General features: G+C 40.9%; 1 protein-coding gene across 3 annotated transcripts in view; it reads left to right on the forward strand.

Annotated features, from left to right (window-relative positions):
- The first annotated feature begins 1,147 nt into the window (after window positions 1-1,147).
- The window catches only part of DOP1B (DOP1 leucine zipper like protein B), a 52,269-nt gene continuing 33,078 nt past the window's right edge, over window positions 1,148-20,338 (forward strand). The window contains exons 1-6 of one of the 3 annotated variants that reach the window (XM_062622287.1): window positions 1,148-1,588; window positions 4,257-4,431; window positions 15,597-15,778; window positions 15,863-16,033; window positions 18,895-19,084; window positions 19,590-19,688. In XM_062622287.1, the coding sequence (XP_062478271.1) occupies window positions 4,294-4,431; window positions 15,597-15,778; window positions 15,863-16,033; window positions 18,895-19,084; window positions 19,590-19,688 (780 nt within the window). In that variant the 5' untranslated portion in view covers window positions 1,148-1,588; window positions 4,257-4,293. Of the gene's footprint in view, window positions 1,589-4,256; window positions 4,432-15,596; window positions 15,779-15,862; window positions 16,034-18,894; window positions 19,085-19,589; window positions 19,689-20,338 lie in introns of those variants that run through there. The other 2 variants (XM_062622288.1, XM_062622289.1) reach the window with 2 other exon arrangements.

A 20,338-nucleotide genomic window follows, 5' to 3' on the forward strand; every position in this document is an offset into this window, starting at 1 on the left:
TGTTTTGTGACACACATTTCCTACACCTGCTAGGCATTTCTCTGAGGTTACCCAGCCTTTTGGGCACCCGCACTGATCTCATCAGCACTGCAAATACCAGCTTCCTAAACTGAGGACATACACAGGAGCCTTGGGGGCCACAGGAAAGACTGCAAACAGCTGCTTACATTTTACTGTGGCTTGTATTTGTTAGAAGAAATATACCAAATAATGTTACTAAAATCTGGCTAGGAAAGGGAAAGGCGGGTGATCTCAAAAAAATATAAGATAGTAACATAAAACTTACTGGAGATCATTGTTGAAACAGTATCCATTTTCAAATGCATCCATCAGAATGCCGGCCATGAGTATTCCAACAATATCCATCCAGAAGAAACAACAGTTTCTGTGCTCTCATCTTTAATAATTGAACAGGTGGGGTTTCCTTGATTTTTTTGGTTGTGATTTTTTTTTTTTTTTTTTTTTTTGGGGGGGGGGTTGTATTTTGAACTACCAGGATTATGTTAAAGGGGAAGGGAAGGAAAAAGAAAGTAATAAAGAAAAAAAAAGATAAAAAAGAAACTGAGGTTAAATAACACATTTCCACATAATATAAATCTTTGCCTGACAGGATCAAGTGTTTTACTTTCCATGGGTATTTTGCTAGTTTAGGGTTGGTTTGTTTTTTTTAATTTGCCGTAGGACTACTAAGACCGAGCACATGAGCTTTCTTTCAAGCCTGTTGTACAGAGCAGAGGGCTGCTTATGCTGAACTCGAGCCTACCACAAACGTGACAGCGGGATCCCGGTGCCAGCCGCCTCTGCACGGTTTGCCGAAAGCGCTTCGTGCCTACACCAGCCGGAAGAGAAGTGAAGCTGTTAAACGCGCCTGTACTGGCTTCACAGCGCGGGAGGCGCTGAGCTCGCCCTCCCCGCAGGCGCGGGTAGCAGCTCTCGCTGTCCTCGCCGGAGCGCGGCGGTCACACGGACACGCGTGGCTTCGGCTCCGTGCAGCCGCCAGCTCTTTTCCAGCCCAGGCGCTGCTGATGCACCAAGAGAAGGGAGCGGCCCGGCAGTCACCGGCCGGCAGGTCTCCGCCCCGACCCTTCCCCGCAGCCCGCCCGGCAGCGGGGCTCCGGAGCGCTGGAGGTGGAGTAGGGACGGACGGGAATGCTGAGGTACTCAATGCAGACCGCCAGGGGGCGCTTGGCGCCGCGGTCTGACCACCAGGGCGTACCATTTCCCGCCGGCACGGGTGCCCACGGATAGCCCTCTCCGGGCTGTAGCGCCCGCCGACACTGGCAGCCTCCCTTCGCGGCTTGGCAGCCGGTGAAGACGAGAGCGGCCGCCGAGGGGCGGGGACGCCCTTATTCCTCCTGCACCAGTGTACTGGCTTCCCCTTCCCCGCGCTGCATCCAGTGGTATCGCCCCAGCTGCCGACTGCGGCGCGGGCCTGGCCGTGCGGAAGGGGGGGCATCTTTTGCTCTCCCCTGTTGTCATAGAGACTGCGGAGTGTCGCTCCCCATTTCTTCCCCCATCCCGTCCCCTCACCGAGCTGGGACACGTCGCAGCCGCCGGCGGCGCGGGAGGTCTGTGGGGCCCTTCGCAGGTACGGGGATGGGGAGGGAAGAGGGGCAGGGAGGGAGGGGGAAGGAGAGCGCCGTCGGCGGGCGTGTGTCTGGTATGAGGTTAGGGGGGAATCCGTGTGCCATATGCGGGATCCGTGACGCCCATGCCTGCCCCTGACGGGGGGCCCGGCTCCGCGGCGACCGGGCCTGGCGTGGCGCTGCGTGTCCGCCCCGTGGGCTCCCAAGCCGCAGCTGGGCGCTGGAGCGGCCAGCAGCCGACGGCGGGGGTGTCCGGGGCGGGGGGAACCCGCAGAGGTTCCGCAGCCCAGGGAGGCAGAACCTCGTCCCTTGGTATCAGAGGCAAAGCGCCCGTCCCGTTCACCTGTCTGCAGACAATGCGGAAGGCTGTGAACGTGTCCATTCAGTGAGGAAGTTTGCAATCCGGGGTTTGGAAGACGTATCTGAAGGTGACTGGCATTTTTTTTTGCTTATAATTTTAATCTTCCTGCATTTGTATATAAGCACAAACACGATCTATTTGCCATATTTTAATTATTGGCTTTTTTTCAAACCTTGCTAGCAGTAATCGATGCACACTAAATCAGTACGTCCATCACTGCTTTTCTGGGTGGGAATACACTATTCACCTGCCTTTTCGCAGCACAGTCCAGAGAAAGTGTCTTGACAACACCTTTTTTTTTCCCTCCAAATGAAGTTTTGTTTGTGTTTTGTTGTTTGTTTGGATTTTTTTGTTTGTTTTTCTTGAGTTGTACATCCTATTTTACACTCATAACCTAACTAAATCTTACTTAAAGATACCAGGTTTTAGTGCTATGAGAATGCTTTAGGACATGATTTTCACAGAATATTTAGAACCTCTTTAAGTGCTGCTGATAATGTCATTGATTCCTGTTCTCTAAGGGATTCATGCTCCCGCTTTGCACTTAGAGGTGAAGGAATTTGATGTGTTCTGCCAGCAAAACGGCTGCTGGGTTCTAAATGATCTGGACAAATCTCTTATTTATGAAAGTGGCAGCACTCTTGACTTGGCAGAGAAATGTTAGAATGCTTTCTAGCTCATACTTTGTTCAGAGGAGTATGAATACAATCCAGTAGCCCAATGATTAAGGTACTTACATGAGATGAGGGAAATAGGGCTCAATTTATTGCCATGGCAGGGCAATATATCAGTGTCTATATCAGATTACTCACAATTTGTGCTGACATTATATTGCAAGTTTGCCACTCTGTTAGGTTTTAAGGTAGAGTTGATATTGCCTTTTTAAATCTTGTTGGAGCAAGAGTAGCAATATGCCTGATGAATGTTATACCCTGCATGGATTTTCTACTCTCTCTGCTATGAAAAGCACTGCATACACCCTGGTGAAAACAGAAAATTAAATCTTTACTGTAGCAAAACAAACAAGCAAAACCAACCAACCCAAACCAGCCCTGATGACATTGTGTGATAGTACTTTTATGTTTTTCCATAGACGTGGATCTAGGTTGGATGACAGAGCAATTGCATTTGCAGAGGTTGAATCCTGCTGTTGGGGAGTGCAAACCTGTGTTTAATCCTGCGTTTAAAATCCTTTCTCATTTTTGGGTGTATCCAGCATTTTTTTTTTTTGAGAGTTTACTACCATTGATGGAGCTATTATTGTTTATTAAAGATTGTTTATTAAAGATTGTATTATTTACAACAATAGGCAGTTATTGATCTCATTTTTTTTAATGCTCTGAGAGATGACCTGCTTTGAAAGAATGTAGAGACAGCTTAGGTTTATTTTTGTGTCCTAACAGTAGGAAAGTGAATGAAGATGTCTTTCAGAAACATTATAAAATGTTTTGTTATGGGACTTGGCTTTCTCTTCTTTATCAGTCATATAGCACAAATTGACCTAAGTCTGGCATTCCTAAACCTAAGCATCTCTCTATTATCTTTTTATATTAGCTAACAGGAGAACTAGTGTCATAGAGTGAAAATACGACTTTTCAGTGCATAAAATCCAATCACGCTTGTTTCCAGTTGTTCTAAAACAGATGTGTTTGGGTTTTTTAATCTAAATGCATTACAGAATGTGAGAAAATCAGGTCTGGATAACTTTTTTTATCCTCCATAAATATATATGGGTACTCTTTGGTAAAATAAAGGAAAATCAGAATGCATGTTGTGATGCTGGCACAATACCTTAGTCTTGTACTTCAGCAGCTGCTGTTGCCAAGTTGACATGCAGAGCTCTGAGAGCTCCTTCTGCTGTTGGCTGAGAAGTCCTTTAATGGAATTCCTTTGGAAAGTTGTATTTTGATATGAAATGTTTCACATTCCAGAGCTACTGGTAACCTTTCAAATCACAGATGACAGGTTATGAAACCTACTTGTTTCTCCCTATCTCCTTGTCAGTACTTTGACTGTCTAGAGTGACACTTCATATTCCTTCTCATTGTTACTGTGTGAGAGATCCACATGCATGGAAGAAAAAAACATGTTTCATAAATAGGAAAATGTGACTGCAAAACTTCTAAAACAGACAGTGGGGAGTTGGAGTCATGTGTGTTAAATTATTTTTAACATTGTGTTGAAACTTGATCAGGTGCCCTGTTTATTGTGGTCCATCACAGCTTCTACATATTTACTATCCTACAGTACTTTAGGTTTGCCAGAATTTAAAAGTGGGTTATCTTTTTGTAACTGTGTACATGTTTTAGCTTATCAGGCAATTCCACCTTGCTATGAGAACCGAAGATGGATCCGGAAGAGCAGGAGTTACTTGGTGATTACAGATACAGAAATTATTCTTCATCAATTGAGAAAGCTTTGAGAAACTTTGAATCGTCAAGTGAATGGGCAGATCTTATATCTTCCCTTGGCAAACTCAATAAGGTACAGTGTCATAGGGGTATTTTTCATTTGTTTATGATCTTTGTATTGTTATTAACTTTATAGTACTTAGCAAAACTGAAAAATCACTCTGCTAAGTCTGTGTCTTTTGCATAAATGTGAGAATTTCTGGTAAAACCAACAGAGGTTTCCTTCAAATGGTATTTGTTTCCTTTTTACAGCTAAGTTAATTTAGTTTTTGCAGCAAAAGAGCACTTAAGGATGCTGGTTACTTGCTCTAGAGCAGCTAGAAAAGGACAGGAGGTCACAAGTTTTAGAATATATTGAGTCAAAGTTTATATTTAAAGATCACATTTACTTGACCATGCCCTTCCTTTGTATTTGGGGGAACAATTGATTTGCGGCTGGTGTTGTCTTTTGTGTGACCATGGAAAATATGCTGAATAATGGAAGAAAGAAAAAGACTTTTAAGGGAAAACACTTAGGAAGTGGGTCCTCTGTCCTGCCCAAGAAACAAGGTATATGGTTTTGTGTCCTATAATGCTCTTTCTGAGTCTGCGTGGGGAAAGAGTAGTTACAGTCATTAAGGAAACGGGTGGGAGGAGTCAAGTCCCGCAGAATTCATAAGGAAACATCTGTTGTTACCAGATAGGTGCCTCACATGATTTTGCTGTCGCTGTTTGCCTTGGTTCTACAGAGTGTTTAAACAGGAGAGTCATAGATTTTATGGAGTCGTAGAATATCTCAAGTTGGAAGGGACCCATAAGAGCCATCTAGTCCAACTCACTACCTAAAACTAAACCATATGACTAAGAGTGTCATCCAGGCACTCCCTGAACTCTGACAGCTTGGTCCCATGACCATTTCCATGAAAAGCCTGTTCCAGTGGCCAGCCATCCTCTCTGTGCAGAATCTTTACCTAAGGAATTTGAACTTCCCCTGATGCAGCTTCATTCCATTTCCTTGTGTCCTATTGCTGGTCACCAGAGAGAGGAGATCAGCACCTCCTCCTCCTCCTCCACTGCCCCCCTAGAGGATGTAGACTGCATTGAGGGCACCTGTCAGCTTACTCTTCTCCAAACTGAAAACAAGTAACCTCAGCCACTCCTTGTAAATCTTGCCCTCAAGACCTTTTGCCATCTTGGTCATCCTTCTCCAAACACACTGATAGTTTGATGTCCTTCTTACATTGATGCGCCCAAAACTGCCCACAGTGCTCAAGATGGGGATGTGTAGAGTTGGGTAGTCTCCTCCCTCAACCAGCTAGCTATGCTGTGCTTGATGTACCCCAGGACACGGTCAGCCCCTTTTGGCTGCCAGGGCACACTGTTGACTCATATTCAACTTACCATCAACACAAACCGCCACACCTCTCTCAGCAGGGCTGGCCCTCCAGCTTCTCATCCCCAAATTTGTATGTATTACCAGGATTACCCTGTCTCGGGTAGAAAATCTTGGTGCTGTTAAATTTCATATGGTTGGAGATTGCCCAGCTCTCTAGTCTATCCGTATCTTTCTGTAAGGCCTCTCTACCCTTGAGGGAGTCCACAGGTCCTCCTAGTTTAGTATCATCAGCAAGTTTACTTAATGTACACTGAATTCCTGCATCCAGATCATTTATAAAAACGTTAAAGAGCACTGGCCCTAAAACTGAGCCCTGGGGAACTGACTAGCTGCCAGCCTGATGTAACCTCATTTACTATAACCCTCTGAGTGCGACCCATCAGCCAATTGCTCAGCCAGCATATTATGGACTTGTCTAGCTGTGTCCTGGGCAGTTTATGCAGAAGGATACTGTGAGAGACTCTATTGAAACTTTGCTAAAATGTAAAACCCCCACACCTATTGGCTTCCTTTGGTCAACTAGATAGGTGACCTTGTCATAAATAGAAATTAAGTTGGTTAAGCATGACCTACCCCTCATGAACCCATGCTGGCTATGCCCAATGACTGTGTTGTCTCTCAAATGTTTTTCAGTAACTTCCAGAATAACTTTCTTCATTACTTTAGCAGGTGCTGAAGTGAAACTGACAGGCTTGTAATTACCAGGGTCTTCCTTCCTACCCTTCTTGACAATTGAGAAAACATTTGCCAAATTAAGGGTAGCCATGTTCTTTCCTCTTCAGAGGAGAGAAGCTAAATATCACTCTGGCAATAGGATTTATGTATTTCTGCCTTCACTGTTTCATCACGATTCCTGCTGAGTCACTAAGGCGAGTTAGAGGCTTTCAGAATGCTGCTCCCAAAAGGGAAAATAAGAAATAAGATTAATGAGAGATTTCCTACCTTTGGCGGGAGGTAGTCTTTGATCTTTTATCTTGACCTAGATGAACGCACTGAACTGATGAACACCCATCTGAAACTCTTATTCAGGTACAGAATTGCTAAAATATGTAGCAGCATAGTAAAAGCCAAACGAAAGAGCTTTTAGCTGTTACACCAGTCCATCTGCTGTGGTATTTATAGACTTAATCATTTTAGGAGCTTAAGTATTGGTAGAGCAAATCATTCACAGTGTTTATCTGCTTCTGTCATCTGAACATAAGGATATGTCAGGGGAGTATGCTGCCAAAAGGAAGATTGTGAATTAGATGTCAGTATCTATTCTCTTAACTGCTATGATTATTTGGTTTCTTACATCCTAAACCATAAATATTGTTGTTGAGTTCTGTTAGTGTTGTGGGGAGGGGGACGTGTTTCTAACATAAGAGCCTTATTTCTATTACAGTCAGTTCTGAGAATGGGTAGGAGGGAGGAAATCAAGAGTATCTCAATGATAAAAATGTTTCTAAAAACTGCACATGGTTATATTCAGGAATCCGGGTGTGAGTAACTGGTGTTCACTGGTGCCTCTTAAGCAAATGTGAAATGCTGAAAGAGGATGTGTAAGTCAAGGCATTTCAGAAGTACTTACATGCTTCAAGTGTATTGCTTACTTTAATCGTGGGTGTTCTCGCTTATATAGGTCTGATATTTTCTGAGGCTTTCTCTCCTGTATGAAGGCTTCAACAACACTTTGCGCTGTTGAATCCAACAAGTTTAATACACACACACTTATTTCTATAGAAGCTCGGTGGCATTACCCTTTCAATACAAGGTCTGGAGGAAGCAGCACAGGCTTTTGCTACTTTAGAGAAGAATAATGAAAGGAGCTGATCCAGATCCCTTTGGCCTTGGCTGAAACAAGTGATCTTGGAGCTCTTGCTGCTGTTGCTCATGGTGAAAAGAGACAACTCTACTACTTCTTTCCACTGCTAATTAGCTGCCAAGGTTAAACTGAAAGTTTTTTTTCAGTTTTTCTTGTGCTTCTATGGTTCTAAAACCATAGAAAAACCTGGTCCTATGCTTCCCTAGAACCAGGGAAGCAACAGAGAAACTGGTTGACTTTAATCTGAATGGGCAGCCAAACCAGTCAGTTTGCAGATCTATAAACAGTGTTTTTTTGTCACTTAAGGGAAATGAGTCTTATCTAACTTCACATGACTTCAGTGTAGACAGCTTCACCCTGAATCAGTTTTAGACAGGGACAGAAATAAGTGGGGGGAAGGAGGGGAGGGTTTTGTGTGTGTGATTGTTGGTTGTTTTTTTTTGTTTTGTAGCTCGTCTCTTGCTATTTAAAGTAGGTCAGATGAATGCTGTCCTAAAATTGCTTGTGTTCCTCACTGCTTTTATAGGAAGCCTGAGGTGAGTTACTATTGTTTTGTCCATGTTGTTTAGCTGACCTAGGCTTCTAAGGCTAGGTAAGGTGAACCTCTGCTGCAGTGTTCTGAACAGAACTGCAGGTACCAAGTGTGAACATGAGTGAAGAATGGAGAGTTGGCAGAATTTACTAACTTACACTACGCCCCAAGTTGTAAGGGAAAGATTCTGGGGGGGGTTAATTTAAATAGTGTGTGTTATGCATCATGGTGAAGGCAAAACAGTGGAAAGTAATGCTTGCAAATATTTGCAGGAGAATTTAGATAGATGCAACTGGGTAGATTAAACAGGCAGTAAACGTGGATGTTAATGGTTTAAAGAGAGTCTTCAGCTTTGCCCCAAAATTTACACATATTCCACTTGTAAATATCTGTCTCTGTGTGCTTTGCTTCAGTTCAAGCTCTATTTACTATAAACCAGTGATTAGTAGTTGCAGCATAGGCTACTACATGCTTCAGGAAGTACAATTATTGTCCTTTCAACACTGTTTTCAAATACAGCTTTGAAACATGTTTCTATTCTTTTTGCAAATCTGTGTATGTATGTTCATTGTTTGGAAAGCACCGTTTTGTGACTGGTGTTTTCAGATGTTCTTACAGACTGCTGCATTCAGAATACAGTAATTCTTCTCAATTGTCTTAGTGCTAAAATGTGATTGAACTGTTGCAGATTTTGCCAGTGTGTTCTAATGTTGTGAAAAGAAATCTCTGAGAAATCTCGTTGATAGAAAAATGCTGGGGGCAGAGGTACTGTCTTTTTAAAATTAGAAGTAACCGGTGGTTCAGCACATGTGGATTTATTGGAGGAATAGGTGCTTTTAGCACAGTTTTTATATCCAAAGTGCTTGTCGCTGTCTATTCAGAGTATAAACAGATATGTATATTACATAAAATACATATAAAAGTATTCATGTAGGAAGAACTTCAGGCAATTAAGAGGCTAAAAATATTGGGAAGTTAGGAAAATCCAAGTTCATGGCTTTCATTGGGATTTTAAATCCAGATTATAGGCATATATATTTTCAGAAATTTTAACAGTGGGTGCAGGCAGAGTAGATAAGTGGCACAGTTTGCAAAATGAAGAACTGAGCAGTAGCAAATACTGGATTTTGCAGTCTGCTTTTGTAAGAAAATTATGAGGGAAGGCTTTCAGTAAGTCTCTGAAATTTACTTATTCATAGAAGAGCACAAATCTTACTGGGTTTTTGGCAAGTGCATGTTTAAACTCCCCTGTTTCTTCATTTAATCCATATATATTAAAAAAGAAAAGAAAAAGCCAACCAATCTACCAAAAAACACCAACCTGCATCTGTTTGACAGCAATAATGGACAGGATTTTGCTGTACATATTGGCAGAAATACCTAGTTCAATAATTTTTCAACAGTTTTTGGATATCTGGTGGAATGTAACTTGTACATAAGCTTCACCAGTGACTGTTGCCACTGAGCCTGGCTGGACGGCCAGCATCCCTTTTCTGAACAAGATATTCATTTATAGTTAGAGTTCACCATGAAAGCAAATATTGTAACATTTGAGGAACCAATTGTTCTAGAGGGATTTAGTTTATGCTTACAGCATGGTTAACATGCTCAGTAATGATAGCAATATTTGCTCTAAAAGAGCACTTCCAAACTGCTTTTTATCTTTGATCATAACACAAGTGTGTAAATGCATGGATTATAAGTTCTTACAGTATTAATTTTTAGCATTTAGCCTGCAGTTTTGAAGTTGTTTTTTTGTTTGTTTTTTTTAATTTGACTTGCAATAGAAAATAAGTGTGTTACTTCTAGTTTCTGCAGGCTTTTCTTGATTCAGAAACTTCAAGGTAAATATAGAATCATAGAATTGTTAGGGTTGGAAAGGACCTTAAGATCATAAAGTTCCACCCCCCATGCCATGGGCAGGGACACCTCACGCTAAACCATGCCACCCAAGGCTTTGTCCAGGCCGGCCCTGAACACTGCCAGGGATGGAGCATTCACAGCCTCCCTGAGCAACCCATTCCAGTGCCTCACCACCCTAACAGGAAAGAATTTCCTCCATATATCCAATCTAAACTTCCCCTGTTTAAATTTTAACCCATTAGCCCTTGTCCTGTCACTACAGTCCCTAATGAAGAGTCCCTCCCCAGCATCCCTATAGGCCCCCTTCAGATACTGGAAGGCTGCTACGAGGTCTCCACGCAGCCTTCTCTTCTCCAGGCTGAACAGCCCCAACTTTCTCAGCCTATTTTCATACAGGAGGTGCTCCAGTCTCCTGATCATCATCATCCTCATGGCCCTCCTCTGGACCTGTTCTAGCAGTTCCATGTCCTTTTTATATTGAGGACACCAGAACTGCACACGATACTCAGGTGAGGTCTCATGAGAACAGAGGGGCAGGATCAAATCCTTGGACCTGCTGCTCACGCTCCTTTTTGATGCAGCCCAGGGTATGGTTGGCTTTCTGGGTTGTGAACGCACACTGAAGCTGGCTCATGTTCATTTTCTCATCGACCAACACCCCCAAGTCCTTCTCCGCAGGGCTGCTCTGAATCTCTTCTCTGCCCAACCTGTAGCTGTGCCTGGGATTGCTCCCACCCAGGTGTAGGACCTTGCACTTGGCATGGTTAAACTTCATGGGATTGGCATCAGCCCACCTCACAAGCATGTCAAGGTCCCTCTGGATGGCATTCCTTCCCTCCAGCATATCAACTGAACCACACAGCTTGGTGTCATCGGCAAACTTGCTGAGGGCGCACTCAATCCCACTGTCCATGTCACCAACAAAGATGTTAAACAAGACCAGTCCCAGCACCAGTCTCTGAGGGACACCACTCGTTACTGGTCTCCAGCCGGACACTGGGTCCATCAACCACAACTCTTTGTGTGCGGCCATCCAGCCAGTTCTTTATCCACCGAGTGGTCCACCCATCAAATTGATGTCTCTCCAATTTAGAGACAAGGATGTTGATAAGTGTCAAATGCTTTGCACAAGTCCAGGTAGATGACATCAACTGCTCTACCCCTGTCCATCAGTTCTGTAGCCCCATCATAGAAGGCCACCAAATGGGTCAGGCAGGATTTCCCCTTAGTGAGGCCATGCTGGCTGTCACCAAGCACCTTGTTGATTTTCATGTGCCTTAGCATGCCTTCCAGGAGAAACTGCTCCAAGATTTTGCCAGGCACAGAGGTGTGACTGGCTCGTCTGTAATTCCCAGGTTCATCCATTTTCCCCTTCTTGAAAATGGGGGTTATATTTCCCTTTTTGCAGTCGTTGGGAACTTCACCTGACTGCCATGATTTCTCAAATATGATGGACAGTGGCTTAGCAAATTCATTTGCCAGCTCCTTCAGGACCTGAGGATGGATTTCATCAGGTCCCATGGACTTTTGTACGTTCAGGTTTTTAAGATGGTCTCAAACCAGATCCTCTCCTACAGTGGGCGCAAGGTCTTCATTCTCACAGTCCTTGCGTCTGCCTTCCAAGACTTGGGTGTTGTGGTCAGAGCCTTTGCCACTGAAGACTGAGGCAAAGAAGTCCTTCAGAACCTCAGCCTTCTCCAAATCCTGGGTAGCCAGTTCTCAACTAAACACTATCTGTTTGGAGGAGAAGGAGAAAGACCAAAAATCAGTACAGCTGCGCAATTGTTTGTTTCAGTAGTAATACTTAATGTCACAATATGTCTGTTCTTGAGGGGAAAGAAGAGAAGGATTCTTCTGAAACATGGATTTAATGAGCATAGTCATTAATTACACCAGTTGCTTCATATGAAAACTCTGCCATGGCTTTATAACAGCTTTTGGCCAAATAACAAACACAAGCACCATTTACCATCTGTTGAAGGCAAACCTCATATCTCTGAGAAGAGCGAAAGCCTTGTCTTCTAATTGCTTTATGGAACTTCACCACACCCGATGCGCAAATTCAGTGTGCTGAACGAGGGATATTTTATACATCTTCCTCCCCACCCCCTTTTTTAATATAACTCCAGCTCCTCGTTTACAATTTTCTCACAACCATATCTGAACTTCATGCTGCTATATGTAGGGAATCTGTTTAGATTTTTATTTTTTTTTAACTTGGAAAATTAATTGGAGGAAAATGGAATCACAGGCTCTCCTTCTTCCCTTCTCCTCCCAACCAGTGTTGTCTAAAACATGAATCATAGTATCTCCTAGTTGCATAGAATCTTATGAATATATATATGTATGTGCTTTATTTTCTGGAATTCTGGTTATATAAATGAAAATATTTAGTTGATTTGGTTTGGGTTTTTTTTTTTAATGTCTAGGCAAATTGTTACAACATCTTTAGTGGTGCTATAAAGCAGTGCAGAATGACTTAAACCAGTAATGTGGAAATGCAAATACTCCTCTGTGTGTCTGTGTTTGTTTTGTTTTAAGGCATATGTATATACTGCTGCAAAGAACAGTCTTCTCTTTCTATCCTTTAAAGCCCACATTCAAATAAAACCTGAGCATGCTTATGCATTAGAAAAGTTTTGGTGTGTATAATGTGTTTTCTAGTCAGTCATAAAGAAAAAATCTGTAAAAAGTTGAAAACTAAACATGCACCTGGACACAAGTCATTACTTCGCATGTCTCATGTTTTCTTGACTTACTGATTAAAGCTTTTATTTTAAAAGCCAGTGGTAGGTCAAGTACTTCTTGGGTTTCTGAGATTGTTCATTTCTCATTGCTCTGTGAAAATCAAACCCTGGGATTATATATTAAGTGTGGAGTACTTCCTTGCAGTTCAGGCTTCTTAAGCCAAACCTTTCTAGCAGTTCCAGTGACATTTAACACTTCTGCCACTGTAATTGCTCATGTGGAAATCAGTTGGAGACATGAAGGGAAAGCAGATCATGAATGGGCTTCAGACTATCAAAGACAAATTAAGCTTACAAGAATCTTTAAAAGAGTGGGTGAATAATAAATATGGAAACCTAGAGTTGTCCATCTGTGGTATTTTGTGCTGGATTCTGAATGTGGAAGCAATGGTTTGGGATGGGATCTTCGTCTGCATGCAGTGCCAATGATACCAGCCTTGCTACCAGAACATTAACTACCTGTAGCAGCTGAAATTATGGCGGCATTTCAGCAGTCCTGTATCTCACAGGCAAGTGATTCCCTTTTTCAGTTGTTTGAGCTCAGCTTGATTTACAAATCAAGCTTGATTTAAAAAATTAAACTTAGCTTTGACTGTCAGCTCACAGAAACTAATTAGCAATTTTAAATATGTATATTATCATGTCACTCTTATTTCAACTAACAGTTTTAGATCAGCCCACTAATTAATGTCTTGCAACCCTTTCAAAATTCTTTGATCCTTGCCATTCCCAGCAGAGAAGCTGTTAAGAATCTGAAAATTTACCTTTCAGCAAAGTAGCAGCCAGCCCACCCTGCTGCTGGAAAGGCTCTTGGTGCAACTGCAGTCATCTCACATATTGCAGTGTGGTTTAAGATTCCTTGCGTGTGCTGGAAGATCAGAGACAACTGTTAACTAGGGACACCCACTCTTGAGAAGAATTGTGGTTTGTGTCCAACTGTGTATTTCTTCAACCGAAGTCAGAAAAAAAAAGATTGCATGCCTTTGAGAAGGGAGTTTCATCTCAGAATTGTTCTGATGTGATGGACTGAAACTCTCCTCAGCTTATCTGTGAGGATCATAACAAATGTCTTCAAATCTTGCTCAAATCTTGCTTCCAGTACAGAGATGTATTCCGATTCTTTAGGTGAAGCAGTATAGTTGGCACACATACATGAATGTAGTCTTGTTCTAAGGTAGTCTCACCTGGTGGAATTTGAACATGTGAAGGTTTCAGAGTTACTCAGCAGAAATACTTAAAATTGAATTATCCCTGAATATCCACTATTTGACTCCTAGTATGCCTGGAGTATTTTTTCCTGTTCTGACTAAATGTTTTGCTTGGCTATCCCTGATGTTTGGTGAAGAGGAGTTTTTCTTGACTGCTGCAGATTTGCTTGGTATCCTTAGGAAATGATATAAGTTAAATGGCTTTTTTTATGAGATGGCATTATTTCTGTAATGGATCAGGTTCTCGGTGTTATAAATAGTAAATGTTTTCATTTTCTACCTAGTTGATATTTAAATTTTAACTGATAGACTTATTAAGATGGTATTTGTTCAATCATGAGAGAAAAAATATTTACCATTAGCATACTTTCCTATAATTACCTTCTTACATATATACAGAGGGTGTAGGCAAATACATACTGACCAATATGAACAGAATGTTTCAAAGTCCAGCTTTCCTGCAGTCTTTGAAGTTCTTACAAGTATTAAGGATTTCAATCTTTACCATTGAATTAATATTACTCATGTAATATATGAGTAAATCTCTCAAATATAAGATATTAAAGGTAACTCCACATGTATAAGCTAGTTTAGTTTCATGTGTGAAATGTTGCTGTAGTCTTGGATTCTCATGCCCAACAACTGCAAAATCTTAAACAATAAGTTGCACACACCTTTGAAAGATGGTGGGTTTTATCTCTTCCTCTTACTGCCAACGAGAGTGTTCATCATTCAAGTGAATGCCACGATCATTGCTGAACTGCTTTTGTTTTTTCCTTGGAAATGAGCAAAGAAGTGCTGGTTCATTTGTCTGCTGCTTTTTCAAAACCTTTTTTCAGGCAGGATAGAAGAACCTCAAGTTTAAAACCGCTATGTAGAAGACAGTGACTTAACCTTTAGGAGAGTCAAGAATCTACCTAATCCTGAAAATATCACAAATGTCAATCCACAGTGAAACATATGTTTGCGTTAGCAGGAAGCAATCAAAGGCTAAAGTGCCATTTGCTTGCAACATCTTTTTTTAATTGTCTCTGAATTGATGAGACATACTTCTTAACCTCACTGAAATACATGCGTGATTAAAGGAAAAGAGTAACCTTTCCAAAGAAGTGCTAGTTTGTTTTTTTCCAGAGACCTGGCCTGTCTGCACTACTTAGTTAACTGTTTCCTGTTGTGAAGATCTTTTACTTATATTTCTCAGTACAGTGGGTATAGCTAATAAAGCTTACTAAATGTAGCCACGCAGAACTACAAATAACTCTAAGATGCTATTGTCCCATTTAATCATGCCAGCTTTGGTCAGAAGGTTTCTTGTTTGTATTTCAGGTACAAGTGAAATTAAAATTTATGAGAAAAGATAGTTCTTTGTTGCTTTATTCTCTGTCCTTAAAAGCTGAAATGCATTTCTTGTCACTTCCCTGGTTCCCCTGGAGGTACTATGAGGGTACCCTGCCCTGTCCTTTAACTTCCTTTTCCAGCCTATAAGCAAAGTAAGATCAGACTTTTCTAGATTGTTTATGACTGATTCCAAATGAAAACTCAATTGCAGGATTCTCCTGTTTCAGTGTAACAAAGTGCATTTATGAGAGAAAACTCTTGAATGTATTTAGCTCTTTTCAATGTGCTAGTAGGAAGCCTTTGACACAGAGTCATCATATGCATTTTCTGTTACATTATAACTACTTATTCTCATCTTCTTTCTTCCACAGGCTCTTCAGAGTAACCTGAAGTACTCTCTATTGCCAAGACGGCTGATCATCAGTAAAAGATTATCTCAGTGTTTGCATCCAGCACTACCCAGTGGAGTGCATTTAAAGGCATTAGAAACCTATGAAATAATCTTTAAAATTATTGGGACAAAATGGCTTGCCAAGGATTTATTCTTGTACAGGTAAGCTTTTCTTTAAAAGCATATGCATTTCACAGTCTATTTTAATTAACTAATATTTCTTTTGTTTGTTTGTTTTTAATAAAGCTCTGGTTTGTTCCCTCTGCTGGCAAATGCAGCAATGTCAGTGAGGCCTGTTCTCCTTGGTTTGTATGAGAAATATTTCCTTCCCCTCCAAAAGTCCCTCCTGCCTGGTCTTCAAGCCTTTGTAATTGGGCTGCTGCCTGGACTGGAAGAAGGATCAGAAATTTACGATAGGTGAGAACTAATGCTAATGAAAAATAATAGCCAGTATTTTGCTTTTTTAAGGAATTCTCAAGAAAATTCTCTTAGCTCTCTAGATATAAGGCTTGATAAAAGAGCTTCTAAAGGTGGAGAAATGATGAGTCCCTGAAAGATGCAGTAGATAGTGCTAAAGCAGAAAAATCTTTTCCCCTTCTGTTTTTATCTCAGGAGGAGAAGAGGAAAGGGAGGGTTAAAAATAGAAGTGCTGAGAGAAACAAAAAAAAACTTATTTCTTAAAACTCCTCTGAACTCCTAAATAATTAACCTGAATTCCCGAACCACTGCCTTATCGATAAATTCTATTTAAATATTGTAACACAAGAGAGCAGCTGAATTTTTTCCTGTATTTCTGTATCAGATATTTACCCTCAGGCTCTGAAAACACAAGCAAGAGGAAACTCTTAGAAAATCTGTTGTGGAAAAAAGTGTCTATTTCACTTTTGGGTGCCCTGGCAGTAATGACAGTGGCATTTAGTATGATAAAGTCAGGATCAGGAAGTGTGCTGACAAGAGCAACTCTACACTCATTTGTATAGTGGTTTTACTTAGCATCATAGAATCATAGAATAGTTAGGGTTGGAAAGGACCTTAAGATCATCAAGTTCCAACCCCCATGCCATGGGCAGGGACACCTCACGCTAAACCATGCCTATGAACCTGTGGTCCACCTAGCAAATTGATGTCTCTCCAATTTAGAGACAAGGATGTCGTGTGGCACAGTGTCGGACGCTTTGCACAAGTCCAGGTAGATGACATCAACTGCTCTACCCTTGTCCATCAGTTCCGTAGCCCCATCATAGAAGGCCACCAAATTGGTCAGGCAGGATTTCCCCTTAGTGAAGCCATGCTGGCTGTCACCAAGCCTTGTTGTTTATCATGTGCCTTAGCATGCCTTCCAGGAGAAACTGCTCCAAGATTTTGCCAGGCACAGAGGTGTGACTGACTGTTCTTCACTTACCATAACTGTTTTGTAAGATTGTTTAAGAACTTGGACACCTTAGGTTTCATCCAAATGTTTCTCTGTTTAAAGAGGTTACTTAATGTTGCAGTGGTAATGTGCTTCCTTCTGTACTGCTAGTCTGGATGTATTGGCTGTTCTCTCTCCTCTTTATGGGAAAAAAAAACCGAAAACACAGAGAGAGATATGCTAGGCTGCAAAGATTACAGTGGAAAAGAGAACTAGTTCTACATCTAATGCCTCTTTTTACAAACAAGTATTAAATTGAAGGCTCATATTAATTGGTGGAGTGGCTAAAAGTAGATTGCATGTGATCCCAACTTGGTGAATAGCATTTAGTTGCCAATTCTGGAATACCAGATCGATGGACAAGTATATACTTCTTGCATATCTCCTGTAGAAACATAAATTTTAGTATGTGCTTTTTGTCAGGCGGCTTATAAGTGATGGTGTATAGTTTTCTTTTTTCCCCTACTAGTTGCTGGGGATGTGAGGGAGAAAGGCGTTCCCTTGGAACTAAGTCTCCTGTCTATCTGAAGTCTCTTTAGGGAGACTGAACCTATTTTGAAACTGCCTAAATTTGAAGCCATGAGTTAATGGGAAGTGCAGATTAACTTCCAACATCTGAGTTGTGTTTTTTATGCCTTTTCCCCTATTGTTACTGGCACTGTTTTCCTCTTCACCTTGAACAGACAGCACCACAGACAGGAACTGACTGTATGTTTCCCTGTGAAAGATTCATGATAAAATTAATATATAATTTTGTGAAATATAAATTTACATGAGAAAGTCTTTAGTTTACTTATCATAATGATTCTGGAGCAAGAAAGGTAGATCAAGATATCTTCTCAGAACATGTGTTAGGTTAATTTTAAATTTGACTTAACAAGAGGCTTTCCACTGAAAGTTTTCAGAATCTTCAACACTGAGGACTAACAGTAACACATCATGTGCTGTTCCTGAAAGTGGTGGAAGTACTAGCTCGGGTCATGCTTCAGCCTGGACACTATTCCCTTCTTAAACATATGCATATGCATGAGTTTGCACACACACCTACACAAAATATAAAAGGAAATTGGCTTGAGGGCTACTTCATAAAGAAATGGAAAAGAACATCACATTGCAAGGTGTGGGGGATGGTGGTGTACCCTCTTCTGTGCTGGACATCTTCCTCTTTTCTCACTTCTACATTCCTCATGTGAGGTTTTAATTCCTACATTATAGTAAATATTGTGATTTAACCACTGGAGTACTGACAGAGTGGCAAAAGCAGAAAATGTGGCTTCAGTCACAGGACCTCCAATGTGATTACTTGTAAACTAATTTCAATATACATTCCATATTTATTATATATAAGTATATATATATATATTTCATATCTATTACCGGTAAACTAATTTCAGTATGTGTGCAGTAGCTGGCTGTGTTATTTTATCTCATGTTTTTCTTCATACAGTTACTTACAGATTAAGCCCATTCATTTTTAAGCACAAATTTGTAGGGTATCTTCCAGATCCCAGATTGATTAAATTGGCTTCCAGAATCTTGCACCATCTTAAATTATTTCGAGTTCATTATCGCACACCTCTACAGTAATTTGGTCAGAGCTAAATGCTTGCAGGTAATTACTGGCAAAGTTTCTAAAGTATCCACAAAAGCTTTGTCTCAATAAGTGTGCACAGTGACAAAAGATTTTTTACTGGTTTTGTATAATTAGATGCAGACATCTTCATGTGAAATGGGAAATACTGATAATACAAGATGAGAAAAACAAATAAATGATGTCAATATTAATTCTGTGTATAATTGCCTTTTTATGATACCAAACTGGTCTAACAAAAATCTGTTTTCCCATGCAAACTATATTTCCGTACAGAACAGATGCTCTGCTTTTGAAGCTCTCCTTATTGATGGGCCAGGAAGTGTTCTATGGAGCGCTCTGGGGCAGTGTCCTGGTTGGCCCATCCATCAGGCTGCCTGCTTCTCTTTTTGTTGTCAGTCACATCAACAGAGAGCTGTCTGGAAAACAGCAGAAGTACATGCTTGGCACCGATTATAGGCTCACAGTAAGTTCATTGAGCTCCTCATAGAACAGTTTTATCTACCACAATACAAGCATACTAGCAAATTATGCCTTCTCTGTATTAAATTTGAATAACCTGCTCTTAACGTTTTGGAGGGAGAGAAAGAGAGGCTGAAAGGTCCATACTTCAGAATTGCTTAATATTGTTACTTCATGGGAGCATCTTTCCTGAAACATAGGAGGGACTCTCCCATACAGATTCTGGTTAGCCTGTAGAATGTAAGTCTTCTGAAGCTTCTGTAGTTTTTGGTAATCGGTACTGCATACAACCTTAAAAGACTGTGTTTCAATTCAGAAGATAAACCTGACATTTATTCTCTACCTGTTCTTCTTTTTAACCCACTTTGTGGGTAGGAGTTAAATGGCTTCTTACAAAAAACAGTGCTCACATGTAGGCAAGTTTTCTTTCTTTCTTTCTTATGATTATTAGCAGTGATTGCACTTCAGGTGCTATCATGAAGTAAACTCTGTTGTGCTTTCTTTAACAGATAAAGTCTTTGTGTGTATCAGTATTGGATTCAAATGTCCTTGTGCAAAGAAACACTCTAGAAGTGATTCTCTTCTTCTTTCCATTTTCTACAGCTTTGGTAAGAGGACTGTTTTAGTATAGTCGCATGCACACTTTGTGTAAGAAAGTGTCTGCTGTGAAACCAATCCAGCTTCTACCTCTGTCATTGCCAAAAGTCTGAATTTTGTACCTTCAAAGTCATCAAACAGATATTGCAGTTTCTTGTTCCTGCATCAGTTTTAATAGTAGAGGAGACTCTGCTGCTTCTCAGACTCATGCTTTCACAGTGATTATTGCATGATACTTGGAATGTTCTTGAAGTATTCAGGCCTGAGAAAAGGCATGTGCAAAAAATATCGAGCTTCTTTTCAACTAGGATTTCAGCATTTAGAACTGTCTGTGCTAAGCGAAGATACTTCTGTTAAAGACTAGAGAGAAAATATTGCTTGAAACTAGAGTTGTTCTCCATCATTTTCTAATTTACCTGGTAGTATAGCCAGTGTTTTGAAAGTAGCAAGTAATTTTAGGCATGCAGTTATAACATAATGAAGTCTTTAGTACTTTTAGCTTAACTTGTAGCTCTATACCTTAAATATGAATATTATCACAATTGAATCAGATGCCCTTCCTTGAGATTTTTTCTCTACAGAATATTTTGTTGTTGACACTTTGTTGCTTTTTTTGTTGTTGTTGTTTTTTTCCCAAAGCATTAATATCACCTGTTAAAAA

The sequence above is a fragment of the Pezoporus occidentalis genome, unplaced genomic scaffold (genome assembly GCF_034315485.1).
Source record: "Pezoporus occidentalis ecotype Australia unplaced genomic scaffold, CSIRO_AGI_Poc_V1 ctg24, whole genome shotgun sequence".
In the NCBI taxonomy this organism is placed as follows: domain Eukaryota; kingdom Metazoa; phylum Chordata; class Aves; order Psittaciformes; family Psittacidae; genus Pezoporus; species Pezoporus occidentalis.